Here is a 26,595-nt window from a genome sequence, read left to right as displayed (position 1 = left end):
TCCTGGGGCTTCCCTGGTGGCACAGTGGTTGAGAATCTGCCTGCCAATGCAGGGGACACGGGTTCGAGCCCTGGTCTGGGAAGATCCCACATGCCGCGGAGCAACTGGGCCCGTGAGCCACAGCTACTGAGCGTGCACGTCTGGAGCCTGTGCTCCGCAACAAGAGCGGCCGCGATAGTGAGAGGCCCGCGCACCGCGATGAAGAGTGGCCCCCACTTGCCGCAACTAGAGAAAGCCCTCGTACAGAAACGAAGACCCAACACAGCCAAAAATAAATAAATTAAAACAAACAAACAAACAAACAACTATCTCCTGGATGGCTACACACTTTCCAACAAGTCCACCACTAATCCAAACAAATGTACAACCCTTTGGTGTTTGTGGCACATTCGGTTGACTTTTTCTGTTTTATCTTTTGAAGTTGGTCTTGGTCTTTGGGAATAGCCCAAACACTTGGAGCTGTCTGTTTAATTATGCTTTCACTCATTCAGCCCTTTTTTGAGTGTCTGGCAGGTGCCAAGCTGTGGGGTCTGAAGAGTCAGACAGGAGGAAGCAATGCAAGATGTGGGTCCCTGCTTCCACCCAGTCAAATGGGAGTTTTAGATGTAACAAGATAGAAAGTGATTTCTACAGTTTTATTTGCCATTTGAGTGGCAAAAATGCTTTGATAGGTCAGCAACTCAAGGAAGTATTTTCCAATTATTTTTATGATCAATGACCATAAGATATCCAATTGCAGTAGCGTTCTACTACCACATAGCTCATGTCGTATAGTTAATCTCACAGTTCCCAGCAACTAAAGACTCCTTCACAGAAAGCCAATTCCCTTACGAAGCACATCTTGTCCCTGTTCTCCAATGTCCCAGCTGCATCAAGCCGTTTAGAGCAATAACATTCAAGTATGCATCATTCTTAGATCTAACAAAACTTTCGAGCAATAGAATTGAGGAATAGAATAGAAAAGGAGATGAAACTGCTTACCAGAGTTTTAAAGAAGCTCATGATGGAATTATTATTCTCTGTCTGGGGGTCCTCCTTTGCAATCTCCAGTTCTTCAGGGACCCCGGGGACAGAGCAACTCACAGTTGGGATTTCCTGTCCTTCTTTTCCCGTGCCGTCAGCTATGTCCTAGGAACAAGACAGAGTTTTCATGGTTGCAACTTGTTGAATGTGGACTCTCAAAGTAATATTTTTGCTTCGCACCCCTGTCTCCCTTACCCCCTAATTCCAGCCATACTTCTTCTGCCCACGGGGGTGTAGAACAATCAGGAGCTTATGAGAGTCACTCTTCCTTCCCCGCCCCCTCTTTCTAACATAATCAGCATTTGCAGTTAGTTGGAGGGACATTGTTTGGAGCCAGAGGCTAACAAACACAGCAGTGCACGTTGCATCCCAAACAAAAACCCTTTTCTCCCAATTCTGCACAGAGGTTATGTATGATGACAATATTTTGTGGTCTTCCAGTTTAATCATGGAAGATGCCTCTATTTGATTTTCCACAATCCCCGCAGTGGTGAATTGTATCAACTGAAAAAAAAAGTACTGATATTTTAAAATAATAATTCTGCTTTCAGGATCTGGGAGTTAATTGTGCGAAGGATGTGCTATTGGGACGGATTTTCCTCTCTAACTCACCCAGGAGGGTGGGATGCATGCTGAATATCCTCCTTTTTTCACGTTCACTCCCATGACCTTGGGCCAAGCCAGGTTACCTCAAACCCATTCATTCTTCAGGCTCAGGCTCAAGTTTACTTTCTCCACTGAAGTCTTTCTGGGTCACAGCACCCATGGAACCTACTCCCTTCTCTGAGTTTCTAGACCACCTCCTCCTGCACACTCACTTGGCACGTGGGTTACCCTAATGCCAAGGACTGGGCCAGAATAGCCTGCATTAAAAACGGGGTTATTGTGGAACGGCGATAAAAATGCATAAACACACTTTGGTGAATATTTTAAAAAGTAATAATAATGCTTGTATCCCACAGGGTTTCCCTCAGCCCCAGCACTCCCTGTAAATGGAGCAGCGCTTCTTGTGAAATGCCTCTTAAAGAGCTGGAACTTCATAAAGCCCAACGCAGATAGAAGCCATGGCCTTAACAAGCTTCTCGGCTTTTCTAGTTAATTCCAGGCAAAACGTGTTTTACTTGGGAAGAGATGAACTTTTAAACAGGTTCTAATATAACTTACTGTTCATATTAGAATAGAACTCTAATGAGTGGAACTTCTTATAATTCCTAGGTATAATTCAGATCCAGGTTGTTAAGTAGGTTGATAAGGAGGATGGCTGAAAATTTTGTTTATAGCAGATGAGTGTGGTATACCTACAGGGGTGGTGATTTTACTTTAGGTGGTGCATACACATGCACACATACACGTGCACATACACGCACGAGGTTATTCTTTAAAAGTGCTTTTTGGAAAGATATTTCTTTGGTACAATGGATATTTTTGCTTGGATGAAGTTGAGCAGAAAATTTTTAGATAAAATGTTAAATTAAAAATATTACATAAATCAGGACTCCCCTGGTGACGCAGTGGTTAAGAATCCACCTGCCAACGAAGGGGACGTGGGTTTGAGCCCTAGTCCAGGAAGATCCCACATGCCGTGGAACAACTAAGCCCGTGCGCCACAACTACTGAGCCTGTGCGCTAGAGCCCGTGAGCCACAACTACTGAGCCTGTGTGCCACAACTACTGAAGCCCGCACGCCTAGAGCCCATGCTCCACAGCAAGAGAAGCCACTGCAATGAGAAGCCCATGCACCACAACGAAGAGCAGCCCCCGCTCGCCACAACTAGAGAAAGCCCGCGCACAGCAACGAAGACCCAACACAGCCAAAAATAAATAAATAAATTAATTAATTTAAAAAATATTACATAAATCATCAAGCAGGTGTTTGGAACATGAGCCATTATGAAAGTGGTACCAGGACTAAATCTAATGGAGAGGTGCCCCACTAGGCCTGATGGAGCTATTGCCTAGGAAAAAGTTATTTATTTCCAACCACTCATTTACTCACCTTCACTCAATAACTTGATGGGGGAATTCTGACCATGCACAAACTGTACAGGGGCAACATGACATTAGCACCGGCTCTGGAGCCAGCCCGCCCAGACTCCACGCTCTGCTCCATCCTCCACACCAGTGCGATCCTGGGCATGTTCCCTGACATCACGTTTGCTCATTTGTGAAAGGGTAATCAGTAGCACCTGCCTCTCAGAGTTGTCGGGGTGTAAATGGGATAATCCATCGCCAGGATTTAGCATGGTGTGTAGCACATAGTAAGCATGCAATGAATGCTAGCTATTATTATTATTATCATTATTGTTACTATCATAGTTTACGTTACTGAGCCTTGTTCTGAGCCTGGTGAAATTAACAAAAATGAATCAGACACGTTCCTCTCTCGAGATGCTTACAGTCTCACGGTGGATAAAGGCCAGCAGAGAGGGATAAGTATTCGGATAAAAAGATAAAAGAATTCCACTAGCCCACTTAGCCCTGCACAGCGTTTTCAACCAGTATTAATGCCCAGACGCCACCCGGACCAATTCGATCAGAATGTCTGGAGGTGAGGCTCAGGCATCAATATTTTTAGAGCCCCTGGGTGATTCCAACGTGCACCAAGGTTGAGAACAGCTGAACTAGAGGGACAACGAAGATTTGAAGATGAGGCAGCGTCTGCCCTCGGCCCTGGAGCCTGAGCTACAGGTCGACATACGGAGGTGGGGGAAGGATGGGGTGGTGAGGAATTTCAGACAGAGGAAAGGGCACGAAAAACATGTAGAAAAGGATGAGGTGGCGATGGGGGTGGGAAGGGTTTCAGGGGTAGATTGTTCAGTTCAATGGAGATCCAGATAAAGGCAAGGTGGTTAGAGGAGACCACCGTGAGTCACACTGAGCTTCCTCTCAAGCTGCTGAGCGGCAGCTTATAAAGTAGGCACTTTCTAGGTGGAAGGTTTCTGGGCTGGGGGTGCAGTATGGGGCAAAGAGCCCCAGGAGCAGAAGAAGCAGTTGAGAGCTCCACTGGGGAACTTCGAGGTGGAGAAGGCCCCACCTATGACCCGGAGCCAGACCTCATTTGGGTGCCCATGACAGAAAAGATACACATGGTCAAGAAAGGATAGTGACAGCAGGGGTCCAAAAGAATAGAGCTCTTTTCCCTGAATCCCTCCACCCTGAACTCGCACACCTGAGGGAGGAGGAGAAGAAATAAAGAGCAAATCCTACTCCTTCCAGACCTCAAGGACCTCAGCCCATGGTCACGTCAGCGTTTGATTTCAGAAAGAATTGGGATGAATGTTAAAATGGATACAAGACTGAGGTTTTTAAGTTGGACTGAGCCGGACTTTTGAATCACTGCCAGGTTTGGGATCTGCCTATGACATCATGAAGCATTAGGATAAAAGCTATTGATCAAAATATCTAACAAGTGCCTCATACCGATCAAGGCACTGGGAATACAGTGGTGAATGAGAGGAGAAGGCAGACCAGCTAGGCACCTCAACAACAACACGGTGGTGAATTCCCTGGGTTTTCCTTTTGCCGCAGATATCCTGGACTTGGAGTTGGAGAAGCCAATGACCTGGAAACACCGATGGGCACTGGCCAAAAAAAACCCTCTCGAAATGCCTGCTCAAACCAAAGGACCAGGAAAGGGTCAGTCTAGCATGATAGAAAGCTTTTAGACAATAACTGCTCTCCACCAGCCAAACACCGTAGAAATGCAAATAAAACCCACAATGTAATATCACCTCACACCTGTCAAAATGGCTATCATCACATGACAAGAGATAACAATGTTGGCGAGGATGTGGAGAAAAGGGATCCTTGTGCATTGCTTGTGGGAACCTAAACTGCTGCAGCCACTATGAAAAACAGTATGGAGGTTCCTCAAAAAATTAAAAATAGGCCTACTATATGATCCCACAATCCCACTCGTGGGAAAGAAAATGAAAGCAGAATCTTGAAGAGATGTCTCTACTCCCATGTTCATTGCAGCATTATTCACACTAGCCAAGATATGGAAACAACAAGTGTCTCTGTCTATAGATAAATGGATAAAGAAGACTGTATATAATATATATTATTCAGCCATGAAAAAGAAGATAATCCTGCCATTTGTGACAACATGAATGGACCTTGAGGGCATTATGCTAAGAGATAAACGTCAGAGAAAGACAAATACTGTATGATATCACTTATATGTGAAATTTTAAAAAGCTGAACTCACAGAAATAGAGAATGGAAAAGTGATTGCCAGTGGTCGGGGGGTGGGAGAAATGAGGAGATGTCAGTCAAAGGGTACCAACTTCCAGTTATTAGATGAATAAGTTCTGGGGAATCTAATATACAGCATGGTGACTATAATTTACAATACTGTATTATATACTTGAAAGTTTCTAAGAGAGTAGATCTTAAATGTTCTCATCACAAGAAAGAGATGGAAATCATATGAGGTGATGGAGCTGTTAACTAACCCTACTGTGGTAATCATTTTGCAGTATATACGTGTATCAAATCATCAAGTTGCACACTTTAAACTTATACAAAAATTATATTTCAGTTACATGTCAATAAAGTTAGGAAATAATACCATTTATACTTGTACCAAAAATGAAATACTTAATATGTACAGGACTTATATGCAGAAAACTATACAATACTGATGAAAGGAATTAAAGAACATATAAACAAACAGAGAGACATACAATGTTCATGAACTGGAAGACTCAACACAATAAAGACGTCACTCCTCCCAAGTTGATAGACAGGTTTAATGCAATTCCTATCAAAATCCCAGCAAGACGTTTTGTAGAGATAGATGAGATTATTCTAATATTTATAAGTCAAAGGAATTACAATATCTAAAGCAATTTTGAAAAAAAAGAATTAAGTGGGAAGAAGCAGCCTACCTGATTTCAAGTCTTGTTATTTAGCTATAGTAAGCAAGGCTGTGTGGTACTGGTGGGTAGAAGCATAGACACATAGTTGAGTGGGCCAGAAGAGAGAACCCAGAAATAGACCCACACAAATGTGCCCAACTGAGTTTTGACAAAGGTGCAAAAGCAGTTCAATAGAGGAAAGATCAGCTTTTCAATAAATGGTGCTGGAACAATTTGACATCCATGGGAGGAAAAAAAAAAAAAGAACTTCAATCTAAGCCTTATACCTTATACAAAAATTAACTCAAAATGGACCAAGGACTTAAATACAAATTGTAAAGTATAAAACTTTCAGGGGAATTCCCTGGCAATCCAGTGGTTAGGACCCTGTGCTTGCACTGCAGGGTGCACGGGTTCGATCCCTGGTCAGGGAACTAAGATCCCACGTGCTGTGCAGCAAGGTCAAAAAACAAACAAACAAACAAAAAACAAAACAAAAAAAACTTTTAGAAAAAAATAAGAGAAAATTTCTGGGATCTATGGCAAAGAGTTCTTAGACTTGACATCAAAAGCATAATCCATAAAAGGAAAAAATGATGAACTGGTCTTCATCCAAATTAAAAGATTTTGCTTTGTGAAAGATCCTATTTAAAAAATGGAAAAAATGGGACTTCCCTGGTGGCGTAGTGGTTAAGACTCTGCGCTCCCAGTGCAGGGGGCCGGGTTCAATCCCTGGTCAGGGAACTAGATCCCACACGCCGCAACTAAGAGTTTGCATACCACAATTAAGGAGCCCGCGTGCCGCAACTAAGATCCAGTGCAACCAAATAAATAAATAAAAATTTTTTTTAATGGAAAAAAAAGCTAGAATGGGGGAGAAAGTATTTGCAAACCACTTTTCTGACAAAGGACTAGACTCTAGAATAAATAAAGAATTATCGAAGCTCAATAGTAAAACAAACAAACAAAAAACTCAAGCAATCCAATTAGAGAATGGCAAAGACATGAAGAGACATTTCACTGGACAAAAGATATAGATGGCAAATAAGCACATGAAAGATGTTCAATTTCATTAGCCATTAGGGAAATGCAAAGTAAAACCACAATAAGATGTCACCACACACCTATCAGAATGGGTAAAGTGAAAAATAGTGACAGTTTCAAATTCTGGCAAGGATGCAGAACAACTAGATCACTCATACTCTGCTGATGGGAATGCAAAATGGTACAGCCAATCGGGAAAAGTTTAGCAGTTTCTTAAAAAACTGAATATGCAACTCCAATATAACCTAGCAATTACACTCCTGGCTTTTTTTTCCCCCAGAGAAACGAAGACTGACATTCACACAAAACCCCATACATTAACGTTTATAAAAACTTTATTGTAATGGCTAAAAACTGGAAATGACCAAATGTTTTTCAATGGCCCTCATATTTTACTGATTGAAGTATAAACTATTTCAGTCCTGATGGAGGGCTGAAATTTTGGCATTATCAACTAAAATTTAAAAAAGAATATATTCTTTTACCAAGTGATTCCACTCCTAAGAGCTGATTTTAAACCTCAATTCACATAAGTGTGAAATAACAAATACACGAGCTTATTCACTACAATGAGGTCACGGCAAAAGTTTGGAAACCTGCCAAATGTCATTAATAAGGTCCTGGGTAAATAAATCATGGTACATCCATTCACTGGAAAACTATGCAAGTATTACAAATGAGGAAGCTGTACAGATATAGAAAGTAGTGTAAACTGGAAAAAAAAGCATGGAATAGAACAGAGTGTATATTATATTACCATTTGCTTAAAAAAGAAGGAATGTGAATTTATACTTGTCTTTTGCTTATATATGCTCAAGAAAGACTCATTTAAAAATACAAACAGTGATTATCTATTGCGGGTGGCATTGGTAGAAAAGTATACCGTTTTATAATTTCTTATTTTGAGCCATGTGAATGTATTATCTATTAAAAATTAAAATTAAAACAAAATGTGGGCGACTAATTCCAAATTTTAAAAAACATCCAGAGGGCCACGCTCAACACAGTTTGGAAGACGATCCAGCCCAAGGCCACCGGTTTGTGACCTATACCTTAAATATTGGGTTATTTGTAGGATCTTTGTCCTTAACTACAAATACGTCTTTGCTATTCTCATGAGGCCTGCAGATCATTCTCAGCAAACAGAAATTTTAGATAGAAACATAGGTGTTCTCCAGGAAATATCTGGAAACTTCTTTTTAAGCAAACAGGTGTCCATGGTGTCAGCTTGTTTTTCATCCATATGGAAGAGGCCTGTATTTTTTTCCTTTCTGTTGGCTTCAAAGGGCAAACAGATAGGAACACTAGTTAAGTGATCACAATTTGTCATGTTGAAAAATTATGCTGCCTTATCCTAATTTGACTGCCTATAATAAAACGCATATAGAACTTCTGGCATCTTCCTTCCACTGTAAATTGTCAACTGGCTTTCGTCTTTCTCTAAGCAAGGTCTGCATTGTCCAAGTGAAAATACAAGTGAAGGCAGGATGATCAAGGCTAAAAAAAGCCTTGTCTGGAACTATTTGTGATGAATGTCTACCTCATCTAGATGTCCCCACCGATTGTGCATACTGGTTTCATTTTGAATCTTTGTACCAAGAAATCAGTGTCTAACAGGCAGTTTAACACAGGAAAATTTGTCTAAAAAATGTTGACTGGTACAGAAACCCATTACTCTTTTCCATCTGTTGGAAATTCGAGCCACATGCTGTCTGGGATTAAAGGGAGGAGCTACGTTTCCTCTCCCACTTGGTTGCCCCAGCGGCACAAAGGGCATCATTTGCTCAGCAACAATGCTCTCCAGACAAACATCACGTCTTTACTTTTTTTCTTCTGGGAGCACATCACCTGCATACACCCATTGTCAGATTGGGGATGAAAAATGGGATTTGCTTAATTCTTAAAGATAAAAATTTATCCTCCAATTTTCATAGAAGGGGAAGCAAATTACTTAAACAAGCAGGAAGGAACTCTAAGAACAAAGTCTACCAATAATATTTAACAGAACGTCAACATTTCCGAAGCAGTTGGGATTTTTCTTTTTTAAACTTTGTTTTACTACAAAGCCCAAAACCACCGAAGGAGGGTCTACCCCTGTAGCTAATTTTGTATTTTTATTTTTTCCCACTATACCTTCCCAATTCACATCAACGGATAAAAATGCACTGACATCTTTTAAGCCCATGGCAAAAATAAGGAAAGAACTCAAGTAGCACAACCTTAAGAAATGCCAATTACGAAAGGACTTTGAAAACTGCCATCCACAACAAAATTTCTCTTTCCAAAATACACATTAGCTATACGTGTTAAAAATCAGTGTTATTTCTGAGCAAGAAATTGCCACACAAGCTCTGGATTGCACAGTTCCGGAATTACTGTGAGTGAAAATAACCTCCTGTTAAACCGCTTGTTACTACTGCAGTTTCTAATGCAATTCAGGATGCTGCAAGCTTCATAGCGCTATCTACTGGAGGAATCAGGAAATTACCTAGATTGTAGTATTTTCCTTATACTTAGGCAGTACTCAGTACTTGCTCTATTTCTAAGAAAGAGAAAATCTAGATGAGCAAAGAGTAAAAATATAACATGCACCCATTATCCCATTACAGAAAATAACTACTACTAACAATCTGCAATTTTTCTTTCCACACCCCTCTTTGGGTGGAAGGATGAATATGTGTGGGCAGGTAAGGCAAAATGATTTTTACCCAAAAGTGACCTTTCTGTATATACTATTTTGAAAGCTGCTTTTTTCTTTCTTTCTTTTTTTTTTTTTTTTGGGCCGCACCACGTGGCATGTGGAACTTCCCCAACCAGGGATGGAACCCGCACCCTCTGCAGTGGAAGCACAGAGTCTTAACCACTGGACCACCAGGGAAGTCCAGAACCTGCTTTTCTTATTTAACATTATGTTATAACCGTCTTCACATGTCAATACTTCTATTTCTATGTCATCTTTGTTATGATGTCCAATGTAAGGGTGTACCAGAATCAGTACAAAAACCCTGCAATTAGATCTTTTAGATCTTCCCAACTTTTCTCTTACAGACAATGCCAGACTTAAAAAAAAAAAGCTTGTGGATAAAATGTTGCCCATTTTCTCAATAAATTCCTAGATGTCAAATTGCCTTTTCAAACTTCTTAAGACTTTAAAATTGTGTTCTGCCAAAGTGCCACGGTTGAAATAAACTTCCTAGTGATCCAGATCGTTAAGAAATTATCAGACACTTCAGAGGGCAATAAAAAGAACATAAAAGTATTGAAACGTGAAATCTAGATTTTCATTGTCTTCTGGCATGTTTTCTAATTGGGGAATCTGCATGACACAGATCTAAAAATGCTCCACTTACCTATTTTTCCCTTCTCTTTTTGGGAGGAGAGAGTGGCAACTGTTCATTTTAGCTGCTTATACTAATTGAATCAAGCAAGGTTGGACCAATTATCCAGTATGATGCTCTTTATTATAAATCATAAGATCACCACCTGTTTTAATACTCTGTAGACATAACCTCAGGATGTTAAAAACTCATATTCTATCTTGGTGGCAGAAGTGTAACATAGCACCTTGACATGGTAGAGCCTCATTAGCCCATGATATTGACGGATGCAGAGATGTTCTAGTTAAAAGATTAAATAAACCAGTTGTTCATTGTAGTCATAGGTGGAGAGTGGAAAGAAATCTATCAGAGAAAGCAATTCACACTTTCTTCCTATAAATAAGGGTTTTCCATTTTCTGTCTCAGTAACTCCTCTGCTTGAGGGGTAAGTGAATTTGTCAACTTGATTTCCAATGGCAAGTGAAATGTGGGTCGAGGATTAAGCAATACGGTGTTCTTTCCTTGCTTCTGTTTTTGGCAACAGTAATTACTTTGGGGATATTCCTAAGAACACATGAGTTGGCACACTCTTTTTTTTTAAATTTATTTTTGGTTGCATTGGGTCTTTGTTGCTGCGTGGTGTGCGGGCTTCTCACTGCGGTGGCTTCTAGTTGTGGCACGCGGGCTCAGTAGTTGTGGCGCACAGGCCTAGTTGCTCCACGGCATGTGGGATCCTCCCGGACCAGGGGTCGAACCCATGTCCCCTGTGTTGGCAGGCGGATTCTTAACCACTGCGCCACCAGGGAAGCCCTGGCACACTCTTAAATACAGTCCATTATGTATGATATAAAATTGAAAAATACATTTACTGTGGGCAAAGGGTGGGTGGAGAGTGATTCCCAGTTCACATCAGGCAAAAAAAGAATCTGTGGTAGATTCTTCTGTTCTATGATCAGCTCCAACATGTGCAACCTCCAGACTGATAATGACAATTTACATTTATTAGAGAAAAAAATATCCAACATCAAAAAAAACCACTTCAAAATACAAAAGCAAATAACCCATAGCCTAGAACGAGTTTGTCATCTGTTTAACAAACACTTCCCAGTAGTGAGAAAACTGTTTTGAATGCTGCCAAAATTAGGTTGCAGATTTTCTAAGAATGGTTTGGCCTTATACAGAAAAAAGAAAAGTCACATCCTTTTTCCTGAATTTTTACATTAGACCAAATCCTTCCTGACCCTACCCCCTACCCAATCCTAATTATCAGCCCCCTCTCTTCTCTGCTTTCTCAAAACTCTGTTTATTTCATTTGTAACCCTTTTAATACACTGGAACTCTTTGTGTATTTATTTTCGTGTTTATTGTTGGTCTTTCCACTAGAATGAAAGCTCCCACGAGGTTCATCATTCTATCCATCCTAAAATCATTCCTGGCCCAAAGAAAGCACTCAGATGTTTGTTGAATGAATAAATGAAAGTATCAATGCCTCCCATTTACTGTTCAACACCTGCTGACAAACTGACTCTTGGGCTGGATTTATAGTTTATTAGCCAGATGGTCACCTAAATTGCTTCAAATTGCCTTATGTGCTATGAAGGATCCAAAGTGGTCTCTGATGGAATTATTCTCAACTCTACCACAAGAAAATAACAGTGCAAGTGTTATAGTGAAGGACAACTCACATGCTGTCCTATTGGGAACCAATAGGGAGGGGTGGGGACTTGGGTGAACTGGGGAGTGAATGCCCCATCTCGAGGGGCAGTCACAACTGACATCCCACCTGGGAATATAGGATGAAACTTCCCATTTTTCAGAAATTTCTGAAATACGGAATTCTATTGAAATCTCATAACTTAAAACTATTGTCAACTTTGTCAATTTCAAAATGTTATCAGTTAATTAAAATATTATTTAAGACACTGTGTAGGTCAAATAAAACCCATCTGTGGCATGATGCATCCTACAAGAGGCCATTTTCCAACTTTGGTCTACATGCCTAGCTCAGCATTTCCTAGAAGAACTATTCCTTGGGAGATACAACTGTTCTATGGATAATTAAGTCTGAGAAGCAGTTAAAGTGAAGCAGGTGTGATTGCTGCAGGACTTTTCAGAGGCTTTAGTAGGCTGACATCCACTGTGAATCTTCAGGAGAGTATAAAGCAAGTACTATTTTCCGAAACTATTTGACGGTGGCACCCTATTTCTAGGCTGATCTCACTGGACTGATGAGTCCACAGAATGTCAGTTTGGGAAATACTAGCTTCAGGAGTTTTAAAAAGATATGTTTCCAAAGGTTCTAAACGTTCCCTCTTTTTAAACTCATAGGCACAGTGACTAAGCCTGTAGGTGACAAATTCCAGCTCTGCCGCTTTCTAGCCACTTTATCTTATGCAAGTTACTTCACTTCTCTGTCAGTTAGTAAATGCTCAATAAATCAGGACTGTTATTATAATCTTGGAAGGGGAGAATCAGACTGGATAATGCCAAAGGGAAAGTAAACTCAAAATTTATTTTGCAAATTCACTGCAAAACACAATTCACTTGATATTCAACCGTGATGATTAACACCATAACATGTTAAAGGCTGAATGAAAAATACCAAATAAATAGTAGACATTCATGATTCTACATAGTTTATCTATGTGAAAACATCTATAGTGTACATATATTTTGAAATCATTTTTATTTAAAGTTGTGTTAGGCAGAGGTGATAATGAGATTGCAATAATATATTCTAACATTCTTTGAAAAATTGTAACGTGATGCGTATGTACCACCTTCATCCTTGTCAAGTTCATCTAACAAACATTACTGCCTACCAGGGTGTGCCAGGCAGGGTGCACTGGGGACACCCAGTTGCATAAGAAACAGTGACATCCCTCAAGATCACTGTCTCCCTATGTGAAAAGGGTGATGGTGGTAGAAAAGAGTTTTTCAAACTTCAGATTGTGACTACGGGTGGATTGGAACATAATTTAATGGATCAAAACCAGCATTAAAACCATCAAATGAAATAGACTGGAAAGAATAGAAAATTCTATTAGAATTTTCTATTAGAAATTTCTATTAGAAATTCTAATAGAAAACCAGCCTGTGTTACGTGCTGTAAGAATACTACTATTTGGTGAATTCTTTGTTTCATGTACATGCATATGTATCAGGTCAAGATGTAAAATCTATTTCTTACCGTGGATCATAGTCAAGTTAAAGAGCTATTTATTTAAATAAATTACCATAGGGGGATACTGTAGTAGCCTTTAGCAGCTCCATCCACTTAATGTTTTTCTCACATAAAGTTGGATAGAAAATAATATATCTGGTTTCTATCTGTGACATATCTTCTTTGCTGGCAGAGCCTGCTTTCTACTGAAGAAACTTTCCAACCCCCCCACCCATTGTACCTCCACCCAGACATGTGACTTGGTTTCACCAATGAGTAAATTTTAGGAAACTCCTATTTCGTTTGATAGGACATTATGACTCTATACACTGCTTGGAACTATGGCAACCTTCTTAAAACCACAAAGCCAATATTTTACAATAACTATAAATGGAGTATAACCTTTAAAAATTGTGAATCACTATCTTGTACACCCGAAACTTATATAATATTGTACATCAACTATACCACAAAAAAAAAAAAAGAAAGAAAGAAAAAGAAAAACCACAAGGGATTAAGCCTGACCAAGCCAATACACAGAGGGCACTGAGACTGATGCATCCTGGGGCTGTGAAGATGCTGAACCAGACTAAACACCCCACTTCTCGAATTCTTATTATGTACAAGAAATAGTACATTTCCCTCATTAACGAAGCCACTATTGATTGAGTTTTTTTTTTTCTTTACTTGCAACCAAAGGTACCCTAGATGATGTACTATCCAAACTCCATCATACTGGAAGACCATTTGCTCTATTTCATTATTCTTTATTTCTAAGTTTCTGACAATTTAGAAAATATACTATTTCATTTAGCATCATTACTACTGACTGCCCATGTCATCTTTTGTCCTTGCAATAGCGTCTAGGGTTGGCAGTACCTTCCTCTTGTGAATGAAAACACAAGGTTTTGAAATGAGTGAGTGTAACAGGCTTTGGTCACTGCCAGATCTTGATTCCAGTTCTGCCACTAATTTAACTGTGTGGCCTTGAGCCAGTAACTTAACTTCTCTGAGCCCCGGCTTCCTCATTTGTTAAATGGCAATAAAAATATCTACCTTGTTGTGTTGTTATAAGAATCAAAGCCATTAAGGTGTGACAAAGGCTAACTACACGGCCGAGGAATAACCAATTATTAAAAACTGGGGCAATTGTTATTATTTGACTCTACCACACGGCTAGTAAGTGGTAGAATCTGAACTCATTCCTGTGTCAATCAGGCTCCTAACACTTGCACCTCTGCTACAGTAAACGTTTCACATCAAATGTTTCTTAGTGCTAATTTATAAAGTTCATAAAAATTATAGTGTTATAGCTGAAAACCTTGCCTACTCCATAACTTGTATAATTTAAGACAGGTTTTCCCTCTTTACTGACAAACACTTTTGCGTGGATAGTTCTCTTTACCTGTTGAAATGTCATGGCCTTCTGGCCAGAGGTAAACAGGATGAAATAAAAAACACACCTTGTCATTCACTTGGCCTTCAAATGCTGGAATGAGGGGATTTTTTTCTTTTTGATTTGAGATTAACTTGATATTTCCAATATTGCATGTACTAAAATTTTTGAAAAGCACTTCCTCACATCATTATTCAATTTTTCATAGTTGCAACATTATTGCAGTTTCAAATAATTGGTAAAAACATAATATTGAGCATGAGAAGTATGGGCTTTGGAGACGGACAATTCTTTTTTAGCTGAGTAACTTGGAGTGAGTGACTTGGTTTCTCTAAAGCTTTGATTTCTTCATCCGTAAAATGGTAAAGATACAAAAATTCCCTTGAAGTTTTGATCTTTCAGTGAGATGATTCCTTCAAAGTGATATTATCACAGAATTTCACGTAACATATAGAATACCAAAAAAAAAAAAAACCCAAAAAACTAGAGGGATTCATGTCATCAGAAACCAGCCAGGAGTGGGGACATCTGGTCAGCTTCATGGAGAACTTGGCACTTGAAGGTGAAGTAGATTTCTAATAAACAGAGAGAGAAGGAGATACAGGCAGAGAAAATCCTGGGGAGCAGGTGGCATCTGCACAGGTCATATGTTGGCCATTCTGACCAGATAAATTCAGGGGAATAGGGGAAAATACAGTTAGAAAAACAGACAAAGGAAAGCTGGTAGAGACCCTTGAATGTCAGACAAAGAAACTGGGGCTTGCGGGTATGGGCATTTAAATTCTATTATTTCTAAAAATAATTTTACAACTCCTGCATCTTTTTTTTAACCCAAATTAGGACTTATGCCTTTGGTTATGTAGCTTTCAAATTTGATTCAATTGTGCTATCTCTGCAGGTTTTGGTTGAAGACTATGGAAGGGAAGGGTAAAAAGACTAAAATGTGAAGTAAGGGGGAGAAAAACCGTGATACTGATAATATTTCTCAAAATGCAATAGCTCTGTGTTAAGTACTTTACATGACTTATTTAATTTTCACAAGTGTGAATAATGTGAAAATGTGCTTGATATTATTATTATCCCCATTTTACAGATGAAGAAACTGAGGCTCAGAGTGGTTAAGTAACTTGCCCAAGGTCACACAGCCAGTAGGTGACAGACACAGAGTTGAAACCTAGGCTACTTGACTGCAATGTTTATGTTCTAATTCACTCCTTTATACCATGTAGAAAAGGACTGTAGAGATCTTGGTTCTTTCATTCCAGTTCTACCACTAAAGAGCAGTGGTAGGATGGAGTTGCCAGTAACTGAGATGAGAAGCCTGTGGATTAAACAAGTGGGTATGTTGTCGGTGGTGGTGGTGTTGAGTGTGAATGAAGAGTTCAGTTTTGGACCTATCGAGGTCCAGATGTCCAGCGAACGTTCAAATAGCGGTGTAGAAATCCAAATAGACAGGTAGCAGAGGCAGCTAGATACTCAAGTCTGGACTTCAGGGGTAGATCTAGGCTAGAGACATCAATCTGGGACTTGTCAGCAGATGGCTATATTTAACCCTTGGGACTGGAGGAGATCTGCAAGGAAGGAAGTGTAGTTAAAGACAAAGACATCCAAGAACTGAACGCTGGGGACTCCGACGTTTAGAGGGTAAGACTCAGCATGAGAGATTAAGGAAGAGCAACCAGGGAGGTGGGGAACCTGCAAACCAAGTGAGGATGCTGCTTCAAGAAGGAAGGGATGGTGGGCTGTGTCAGATATGACCCACAAATAGGGCAGGATAAGGATGGAGACGTACTCAGTTTGGCAGCTGAGGTTAGGGGTGGGAGGAGGTGTGACATTGTGGCAGCTTTGACAGGAGCAGGTTTTATGGAGGACAAAGCCTGAATGGAGTGTGTTCAAGAGAGAAAAGAAGAGGAGGAAGCAAAACACTGGGTACTTCTCTAAAAATCCGTAGCCTGAATGAATTTGAGGATCAATGCACTTATCACAACCTCCCTTAAAAATGTGTGTCTCAGGACTTCCCTAGTGGCGCAGTGGTTAAGAATCCGCCTGCCAATGCAGGGCACACGGGTTTGAGCCCTGGTCCGGGAAGATCCCACATGCCGCGGAGCAGCTAAGCCCATGCTCCACAACTACTGAGCCTGCACTCTAGAGCTTGCGAGCCACAACTACTGAGCCCGTGAGCCACAACTACTGAAGCCCGCGCACCTAGAGCCCGTGCTCCGCGACAAGAGAAGCCACCGCAATGAGAAGCCCGCGCAGCGCAACGAAGAGTAGCCCCCGCTCGCTGCAACTAGAGAAAGCCCGCGCGCAGCAACGAAGACCCAACACAGCCAAAAATAAAATAAACAAATAAATTAATTTAAAAAAAGAGTGAATTGAAAACAGGCAAATACCATCCGATTTAAAAAAAAATAGTGTGTCTCTTACTAGATTATATGATCTTTGAAGGTCTAGGACCATAATTTATCTTTTAAGTGCCTTGCACAAGGTTGGTGTTTAAATAACACAGAATTTAATTAAACTTTTAAAAGAAAAGGGAGATTCTTGTTTAAATCTCCTGAATCTGTGCTTGGCAACACTTAAAGCACCCCTACCCCCAACACAAAGACACTTCTGGAATTACCAGTGACAACAGAAATTTAGTGTTGTTGTTGTTGTTGTTTTAACCACTAAAGATCAAGTTTTCATGATGTGATCAATTTTGAGAGGGCTGAATCTCTTAAATGCGTATCTTATAGCTCTGGTTCAATTGCTGGGGTGAGAGAAAAATTACAAAAAAACCCACCTCATCCCTGCCAACACATTGGTTTGTGTGAATCACAGCTCAGTGAAACCTTTCAGGCATATAATTTATCTTTTCTTTGGCCTATGTAGTAAATGCTTCATTTGTTCATGAATTCTGGCCTTGTTTTAATTATGCTATGCTCTGAATGTAGTTTTATAAGGCACAAAAATAAGATTGTCGTTCTGAAAACACAGATTTGTGTGTTTCCCCCAGAATGAAATGGTGGCATCTTTCTCCCAATTCACAGCTCTGTTGGTTTGTGGTTGGAATTCCAATCCAGTAAGAGACACACAGTGAAACCGGGTGAGGTGGGGGGAGGATTGAGTGGGTGGGAGAGGAGAGACAGCTGACACTGCTGAGCCCAAGGCGTAATTTACCCTAAGAATTCTGAATCGATACATTGACAGCCACTTATGCATAGTATGCTACTCCCACCAAGAAAGCCATTGATTGAGAAGTTTTATTCCTGTTACTTTCTGAGGGCTGGACTCTTTCATTACACTTCCAGGACAATTGATTTTTCCCCCAAATACAGACTGTGCAGCCAGGGATCAGAACAGAAATCTTAACAATCAGAAGGCCGTTTTGCCTTTGTTGTTGTTGAAAACCTTTGCAGATATATGTATTTGAATATCCACAAGTTTACAGACTGGAGGAGAAATGAGTGGCTATTTCATAACTTTTCCATGTTTTATAAGCACGTAGGGCAGAGTGAACACTCCATATTTCAAATTCCAATGATACAACCAACCAAAAATGGAAATCTGTAGTGGAACAAACACATGCAAATTTCATGGGTGAATCTAGGGAAACAAATTCACTTACTCCAAAAGGAAGATAAGTGACAATTTTTAGATTTTCTGAGAGGTTACTAACTATAACTTCAAAATATTGCCCACAGGCTTGACTATATTAAATACCTGCCATGTTCCCAACACAGACCCCATCTTGTGAATTAAATCTCATTTTGGAGCTCATACCACTCCGGTTGAGGTGCTGTCCCAAAGAGCATTCAATTAAAAAAAAAAAACTGAGTTGATAAAGCACAATTCTAAAACTTTCTGCCCTCTTCGTAGGATAGGAATGGATTGATCACATTAGGTTTTTAAGGTTAAATACTTTCAAGGGTCGGTTATCAGAGGCTGAACTGGTTTACTTAATTAGGATGGGGATTTGGATGCATCACAGACACCTATCCCAAGACGGGTAAAGCTCAGTCCTTCATTCTCTTTCCATAAATAACTCAGTCTTTTCCTAACTCAAGCAATGGGCTGGCTTTGGATGCCCATGGAAATGAAACATGTGACTATTCAAAAACTCGGAATGGCCTTAGTAGCCCATGACCAATAACAAGAAGGCAACAAGAGTTTCCCCACTCAAAGTAAAGTAGTAAATAGCTTCTCAAATATTCATGAATATTGATGACCAGTTTATAGCCCCAAGACAAGGACCTTTCGGGCTCCAGGTTTATACATTTGATGGAAGGTTCCCTGGGCCAGGTAGGCTAATTCTCCTTGTGTCTGGACATCCTCTCCAACACTTGGCCTTCCCCACCAGAGCACTGGGCACCTTGCATTGTAACTGTGAGTTTTTTGTACCTCTTCTCTCGCTAGACCAAAAACTCCCTGAGGACCGGGACCCTGTCCTGTCCACCACTGTGGCCGTGCCTCACCTGTGCCTGGCAGTGTCACCCTCAGTAAAGATTTGATGCCAGCATACATTTGAAGGCTCACTTTGAATTAAACAGAAAGCTATTCAATTGCCTCCTGAACTGCTGCATTTGGGGAAGGGGGCATTTAAAGGGCAATTTTTCTAACTCTTTAAAGAAAATATAAGAATCAGTTCTTAGAGTAAAAATTTACAGAAATGACAAGAATGCTGATAGCATGAGCCTAAACATACGAGCCTTATCATCTGTTCCTCAATTCTAACAGTCCAGAATTTTCAGTTGGTGTCTAATATTTACAGTATAATTTTTGACACCATCCTGGATACATTAAAACCTCAGATTAATGTGATACTCATTTTCCTGAAGGAAAATAATATCTGGACAGTGCTTAGAACAGAGCCTGGCACACTGTAAAAGCTAAATAAATGACAGCCAGTGTTATCATTAGCAACTTGGCAGGGAAGCTGGTTGTCATTAAGACAAATATATTGACAGCCACGATACACAACCATATAATAAAAAACAGCCCATTTCATTTTTTCCTGGGTCTAATCTCAAGTAGAGGCACTTTACTCCCAAATTTTGAAAAATACTGTCGTTTAAAAATCCATTAACTAAGGGAATAAGTGCCTTAAAATACAATGTATCTACTTTTATTTCCTTCTTCATTCAAGGAGTTCTTTTCTGGGTCCCCAATACAAACAAACTCTCAAGGTTAAAATCAAATGCTCTTTTTAAGATCAAAAAGACTTGCCTTTCTTTGCTCAGGAAAGAAAGCAACCGGTTCAGATGCCTCCTTAAAAAAAAAAAAAAAAAAAAAAAAAAAATCTTGTTTTTTACAAAGGTATTACTCCAGCTTGTTGAAAAATAATTTGTACATAAAAGAGTCTGCCCAGAGCTGTAAAAGCTCTTTCTTTAAACGCACACTTTAGTGCAAAAGATAGTTAAAGATCAGTCCAAGCTATTAAACGTAAGAAGTGAAATGCATTCCAACAAAAGCCCATAAACATTCTGTATATGAAACCAGCTACTGAGACGGGCAGGTATTTAAGTCTTTTAGGAACCGTTTTTATTCTGCTAATGCTTTTCCCTCCAGATGCCATTTGATCATAAATGCAACCTGTCCGCCTCTGCCTTTGATAAATGGAGGCACAGATTCATCTGTATGTGACTCACCTCCTCTTTTCTTTTACATGAAACAGATGCCACAGCTGTTGTTGTTCTTCCAACAAATGTTTCCGCAGAAACACTGGCGAGCACCGCGCTGCAATGTGCTGTTGGTTCTAGAGGGATCCACGGCTTGATACCTTGTCAGGACCCCTCGGTGATGGCACAGCAACACACGTGCAATCATCTTGCCCCACAAGTGCCCCCCGAGCCTGCATTAAGAACAAAATGGACTGTCTTACCCTCTCTGCAGGGACATCGTCCGACTGCGTGGAGAATCCAGGAGTTTTGGCGGCGGGGTGGTGATGCTCTGCACGCTCAGCTTCCTGTTGGCGGTCCACGAGGGCCTCGTCCCGTCCCTTGTCCAGTTTGAAGAGTCTGTCAAAGAAGCTGGAGTCCTTGGGCTTGGAGGGGGCTGCCCCCCTGGACTCAGATAGACGAGACTCTGGTCCCCAAGTGGCAGAGAGGCCCTCGGCTTGGGCCGGGGTCTGCACGGGGGTTTTATCTGGGTCGCACCCCAGAGCAGCTGCCACCGGAAGTGCCATGGGCTCACTCGGGTCTTTGTTCCCTAGAGCTTTATCGGAGCTGAAATCAAGCTTCACTGGTCCAGTGGATGAATCCGTGGCTTGGTCTCCGGTACGTCCTGGTACAGGCCGAGAGAGTGTCAAGAAAAAACGAGATTTAGCAGCTGGTGTCTGGGGTTTGGCCTCCTTCCCAAGATTCTCCCCGTTGGCATCCGCAACAGCGCTTATCTCCATTGTCTTGGGGGAAGAAGTGGCCACATTATCCTCCTGGACACTTGTTTCCAAATCGACTGTAAACACAAACATAAACAGCGGTCATTCAGCCCAGCGAGGAAATTCAAGGATTGCTAATGGACTCCCAACGTCTCCTACACAGAGGCTGCGATGCAGTCTGGGACTCCGCTGTGCCTGGGTCCCTCTGCAGAGCAGAAGTCAGCTATCAAGGTGTCTTCTGACCCTGCTTTTCTCTGGAGAGAGGAACGGATGATTAGAGAAGAGGAAAGCCAAGTTACTGGAAAGCACGCACCAGGTGCTGTGTTAGTGACACATTAATTATCTTCTTTATCTCCGCGGGAATCCTGTGAGAAGCAAATTATCATGATTTCACCTGGGAGGCAGGACAGCAGTTATGGGGTTCGGAGAACAAGTTTCCCAGCCTCGGGACTTATTGCCGTTTGGGGCCATATCATTCTTTGTTCAGGGGTCCACCTTGCGCCTTGCAGGGTGTACGGCAGCATCCATGGCCTCTACCCACCAGATGCCCATAGCACCCCCTAGTGGTGACAACCAGAAATGTCTCCGGAAGTTGCCAAATGTCCCCTGGGGGCAAAACTCACATTCGAGAACCACTGGGCCAGACTGTCAATTTGAATCTGAGTTACTTAACTTTTCTGTGCCTCAATTTTCTGGTAAAATGAGGCAAATAGTAGAACCTACACCCATAATTTTGTCATGAAGATTCCATGAGTTAATATTTTTATTTATTTTTATTTACTTATTTATTTATTTATTTATTTATATTTTTTATTTTTACTATTTCTATTGATTATATTTACCACATATATAATATACATTATACACATTGCTTATACATGAGTTAATATTTTTAAAGCACATCGAACAGTGCCTGGAATATAGTAAATGCTCAATAAATGTTATGAACGTTAGTTATTGTCATTATTCATGAGTGAGAAAATAGACAGCCAGAGAGGTTGATCCACCTTCCCACAGCTGGCCAGCAAGCAGAATCTGGTTATGGGTAGAAATCTGACTCCAAAGTTCATGCTCTATCTTATATTCTAGAAAGTTTCCATTGTGAAGTCTGGAAGTTCAGATGTCTACACAGGAAAGTGGATTAGACCTTGGGCCACATGGAAGCAGAGTGTAGTGTTACCTGTGCAAGACTGTGGGTGCAGGTTCTGCCCCCTCCAGGGAGGGGCGCTGTTTCCAGAATCCACCTGTTTCTGTTTTGAACTCTGCATCGACCTAACAGAACTGCATCCTTTTCGAGGGCCCTTTTCTAAAGCAGTGCAATATTAAGGAAAAAAGATACACTACAAAATTGGAAATCACAGTTAAAGATCAAGATTCTCTACCGTTAAGCTGTGTGACCTTGGGCAAGTCACTAAAACTCTTTGAATTTTCTCATTTGTACAATGGGGAAAATAGAAGCTCCCTTGCAGGGTTGTTCTGATGTTTAAAGGAGAAAACTCATGCAAAGGATCAAGAATCCTGCCTTTTCCATAGTAGCTGCCTAGTAACTGACAGATACTGTGACTGTGTAGTCTGTAGTCAACCACTTCTTAATATCTGTTTGCAGGAAGATAGAAAGAGAAAGAAGAGAACCGAGGCTTCTTTAGCTCTTCTCACATTGCTCGTAGGTAGTAAGAAGTACACACAACCATTAGCAATTATTTTTGCCAAACTCTAGTATCTCACAGTGTCTAAAGTCAAGAACAAACAGTAAAGGAGAGAGAGAGGGAGGGAGAGAGGGAGAGAGGGAGAGAGGGCTCTGGATCCCTGTGCAGAGTGGTGGTCTCCTCTTTAAGCTTTGAGGAGCGGAGAAGAAATGGTACGGAAGACCAGTGACATGCACTAGGGGTTCCTCATAAACTCAGACCCTTTGTGAACACTGGATATATCCTTTGGCTCTTAACCATTTTTCTTGTGGTCCTGGAATTCGTAATCGTGGTAACTGTTATACTCAGAAAGGAAGAGGGAGGGAGAGAGTGGGAATAAAGAAGTGATGGATGGATGTGTCAAGATGCCAAATAAGCAACTCAGGCAGTTGAACTGTCAGAGTGAATATAAATGAATTGTGGGGATGCTCCATGCCAGGAAAAGAGGAAGCAGTTGACAAAAAAGGGAGAGACTAAGATTCAAAACAAGGAAGGGCTTTTCAAAATGCCAAGAACATCCACTGATCTCCTCTAGTCTTCCTTACTCTCTGGCGGGAAAACAAGGAGCTAGTGGTAAGTAAGAGTGTTACAGTCAGAGAAAAAGTCTTTGAAAAAAATCTTCCCATGGACAGACTTCTAAAAAAGTGCCAATATATTGCTTCAATAAAGGATCCATTCCTTACATCCAGGTATCTAAACTAGACTTCAATGCATGAAGAGTTACAGCAGATACAAACCATAACTCTTGATATCAGAGAATGGGTAAAGTGTTTTTGATAACTTGTAAGAACTAGGACCTCTTAGATGGGACAACCCATTTCCATGAAGCTCTGCCCCCCAAACTTGGGTGAGTGTATATCCAAGTCCATCATCTGGAGCTTCTATTTCCCTTGCTAAAATGCTCACCTCCTAGGTGGGCACATGACCTAAGCTAGACTAACAAAAATCAATCTTGCGATTTTTGCTGAACCTACTAGAACAGAGTTACAAATCTTTGTGCCTGGGTTGGCAAACCAGTAGGAGGTACATCTGGAGCTGGTGGCCTTGGCTGTCACCTTTCAGAGTGCTTGCCTGAGAACTAACATAGATGAAAGCAGAGCCAAGAGATCCATGGTAGCATTTGGACACCTGAATCCAGCTGTCCCTGAAGCTGGTTTACAATTACATAGCCATAGCCAGCAAGTCTTTTTTTTTTTTTTTTTTTTCCACTTATGCCAGTTCAAATTAAGTACATACTCAGTGACTTGGAGAGAATTTCAGGGAATTGGTCAGTACCTATTTCACCTGTTAATTAATAGCAATCAATCCTCTCCTTGAGAAGTGGTCTCCGGGCTCTTCAAATATGTCTAGGAGGCATTTAATATGGGATGAAGGAGGGGAAAGAAAATGAAATGGGAGAAAGCGAGTTCTAAGAAGCTGGATAGAAACAAAAAAATACCCACCAACACTTTGTTTTCTCAGTAAAAGTGAAGGAAAAAAATCCACGTGGGCAAAGAGATTACAGTCATTTGAGACCTTAGATAAGCATTAAAAAACAAATAAATTATGTTCTGAAACATTAACTTACACACACACACACACACACACACACCCCCCAATCTGTGTGAATGAGTAGGAAGAAAACCCACTGGAGTTCCAGGTTTTATATTCTTGCAAAGATGGGGATAATTTACAAGCCTTCCTCACATTATTATGGAAAGAATAAAAAGTTCCTTCTAGATGACTGGAACTAAGCTTTCCGTTCCTATGAAAAATCTTGGGAGAAGCCCATCTGGAATCTGGTTTCAATAAAAAGTTTTCTCATAAAGCAGACAAACAGATGACATACCAAAGAGATTTTACTTTCCATGAAAAAAATGTGTAAGAGTTTAAGGAAGATAAAAAGAAATCAAGTAAGAATGCAAATGGTAGCTCCCAAATATTTAGGAGAGTTGAAAATTTTGATCTCCTTAATGCAGAAAAGATATTTTGTAGTGTGTGTGTATGTGTGTGTTTTAAGAAAGTCTTTTTTATTTTAATTTATTTATTTTTTGGCTGCGTTGGGTCTTTGCTGCTGTGTGCGGGCTTTCTCTAGTTGTGGCGAGCAGGGGCCACTCCTCGCTGTGGTGCGCGGGGTTCTCACTGTGGTGGCCTCTCTTGTTGCAGAGCACAGGCTCTAGGTGTGTGGGCTTCAGTAGTTGAAGCACGTGGGCTCCGTAGTTGTGGCTCGTGGGCTCTAGAGCGCAGGCTCAGTAGTTGCAGCGCACGGGCTTAGTTGCTCCACGGCATGTGGGATCTTCCCGGACCAGGGCTCGAACCTATGTCCCCTGCATTGGCAGACGGATTCCTAACCACTGCACCACCAGGGAAGCCCTAAGAAAGTCATTTTATCTAGACATGTGATGGAGATGAATGGCATCTTAGCGTAATTGTTAAGTACTTAGATTGTGGATCAGAGGGACCTGGGTTTAACCTCTAAAATAGTAAATATGTGACCTGGACAAGTTACTTTATATCTCTACGTCTCAATTTTCTTATAAAATGGACAAGGAAGTAAGTGTCTTCTTCAAAGGGTGACTGTGAGGATTAAATGAAATACTTCCTACACGGTACTTAACACGGGCAGGTACGTGGTGGATATTTAACAAATATTAGTTGTTTTGTTATATTTATATATTATTACTACAATTACTATTTAATTTTCTAAATAGAAGCATAAGGAAAGGAATTATTCCAATGGTTTAACCTCTAAATTTGGGTGCTCTGGAAAGACTTTTAAAATAGTAATGATATGAATTCATTTATCTTCAGAAATCTAAGAACCTGGGCCAGAGAAGTTTCAAGAATGCTTTTTCCAAGCACCAAGTATTCTTAGTTAAAACAAACTGCTTCATCAGATTTCTATCACATATTTAAGACACACACATACATACACACACAAGGTTTGTGTTACACTATTCAGAACTTCTGAGTAAGGGCTACCTTTTGTTTTGTTTTTTTCATGTGCCAAAGCTACAATTTTCACGTGGTACAACTGTAAACACAATAGCTAATATTCATGGAATGTTTCCCAGGTGCCAGGCATTATAGTAAATGCTGTATGTAACAAGATACATTTTATTTATGTATTATAGCAAATCTATGCTAGAGACTATCATCACTCCCATTTTACAGGTGTGGACACTGCGGCTCTGAGAATAAAGTCACTTTTCTAACATTATCCTGCTCACAAGTGGTGGAGTCAGGATTTGAACACGTTTGCTTGATTTCAAAGCTCAAATTCCTAACAATGTATTGTAGTAGAAGCAAGAACAGAAGAGCAAGGGAGGAAAGATGAGAGGAACAAAGTTTGGTTAACAGAATTAGTGGATTTTCAAGGAAAAAAAAAACCAACTCTGCACAAGGGGGAATAAAAGCCTGTGCTTTCTCATATCTCAGCAACACTGGTGTATGATTTTTGTTTATTTGTTTTAAATAAAAATCAGATCATATCATTAATCTGCATAAAACTATCCAAAGAGGGCCTCATCACAATTAAAATCAAGTCCAAATACAACAGAGAACAAACCTGACTCCATATTGGATCTATCCCTTTAGCTCTAACCCTTGTGCTCTGTTGCCTGTGCTTAGTCATGCTGGCTCTGCATCTTTGTATAAAAAATGTTGCCTAGAGCCTGAAATATACAGGAGAGCCCATTCTCAGATGGGCTCTGACCTTTAAAGGTATAACACTTTTCCATTCATATAGAGATAGAAAGTTGAAGAACA

General features: G+C 40.6%; 1 protein-coding gene across 8 annotated transcripts in view; it reads right to left on the bottom strand.

Annotated features, from left to right (window-relative positions):
- Positions 1-26,595, bottom strand: part of BCAS1 (brain enriched myelin associated protein 1) — a 159,232-nt gene that overhangs the window by 46,732 nt on the left and 85,905 nt on the right. For 7 of the 8 annotated variants that reach the window (XM_061207791.1, XM_061207795.1, XM_061207793.1 and 4 more), the window contains exons 4-5: positions 20,669-21,240; positions 982-1,128 (exon numbers count right to left, since the gene is read on the bottom strand). In XM_061207791.1, coding sequence (XP_061063774.1) covers positions 982-1,128; positions 20,669-21,240 — 719 coding nt within the window. The remainder of the gene's footprint in view (positions 1-981; positions 1,129-20,668; positions 21,241-26,595) is intronic. The other variant, XM_061207796.1, reaches the window with a different exon arrangement.

This window comes from Eubalaena glacialis, chromosome 13 (assembly GCF_028564815.1).
Source record: "Eubalaena glacialis isolate mEubGla1 chromosome 13, mEubGla1.1.hap2.+ XY, whole genome shotgun sequence".
Taxonomy (NCBI): domain Eukaryota; kingdom Metazoa; phylum Chordata; class Mammalia; order Artiodactyla; family Balaenidae; genus Eubalaena; species Eubalaena glacialis.
This window is presented reverse-complemented; position numbering and strand designations above follow the sequence as displayed.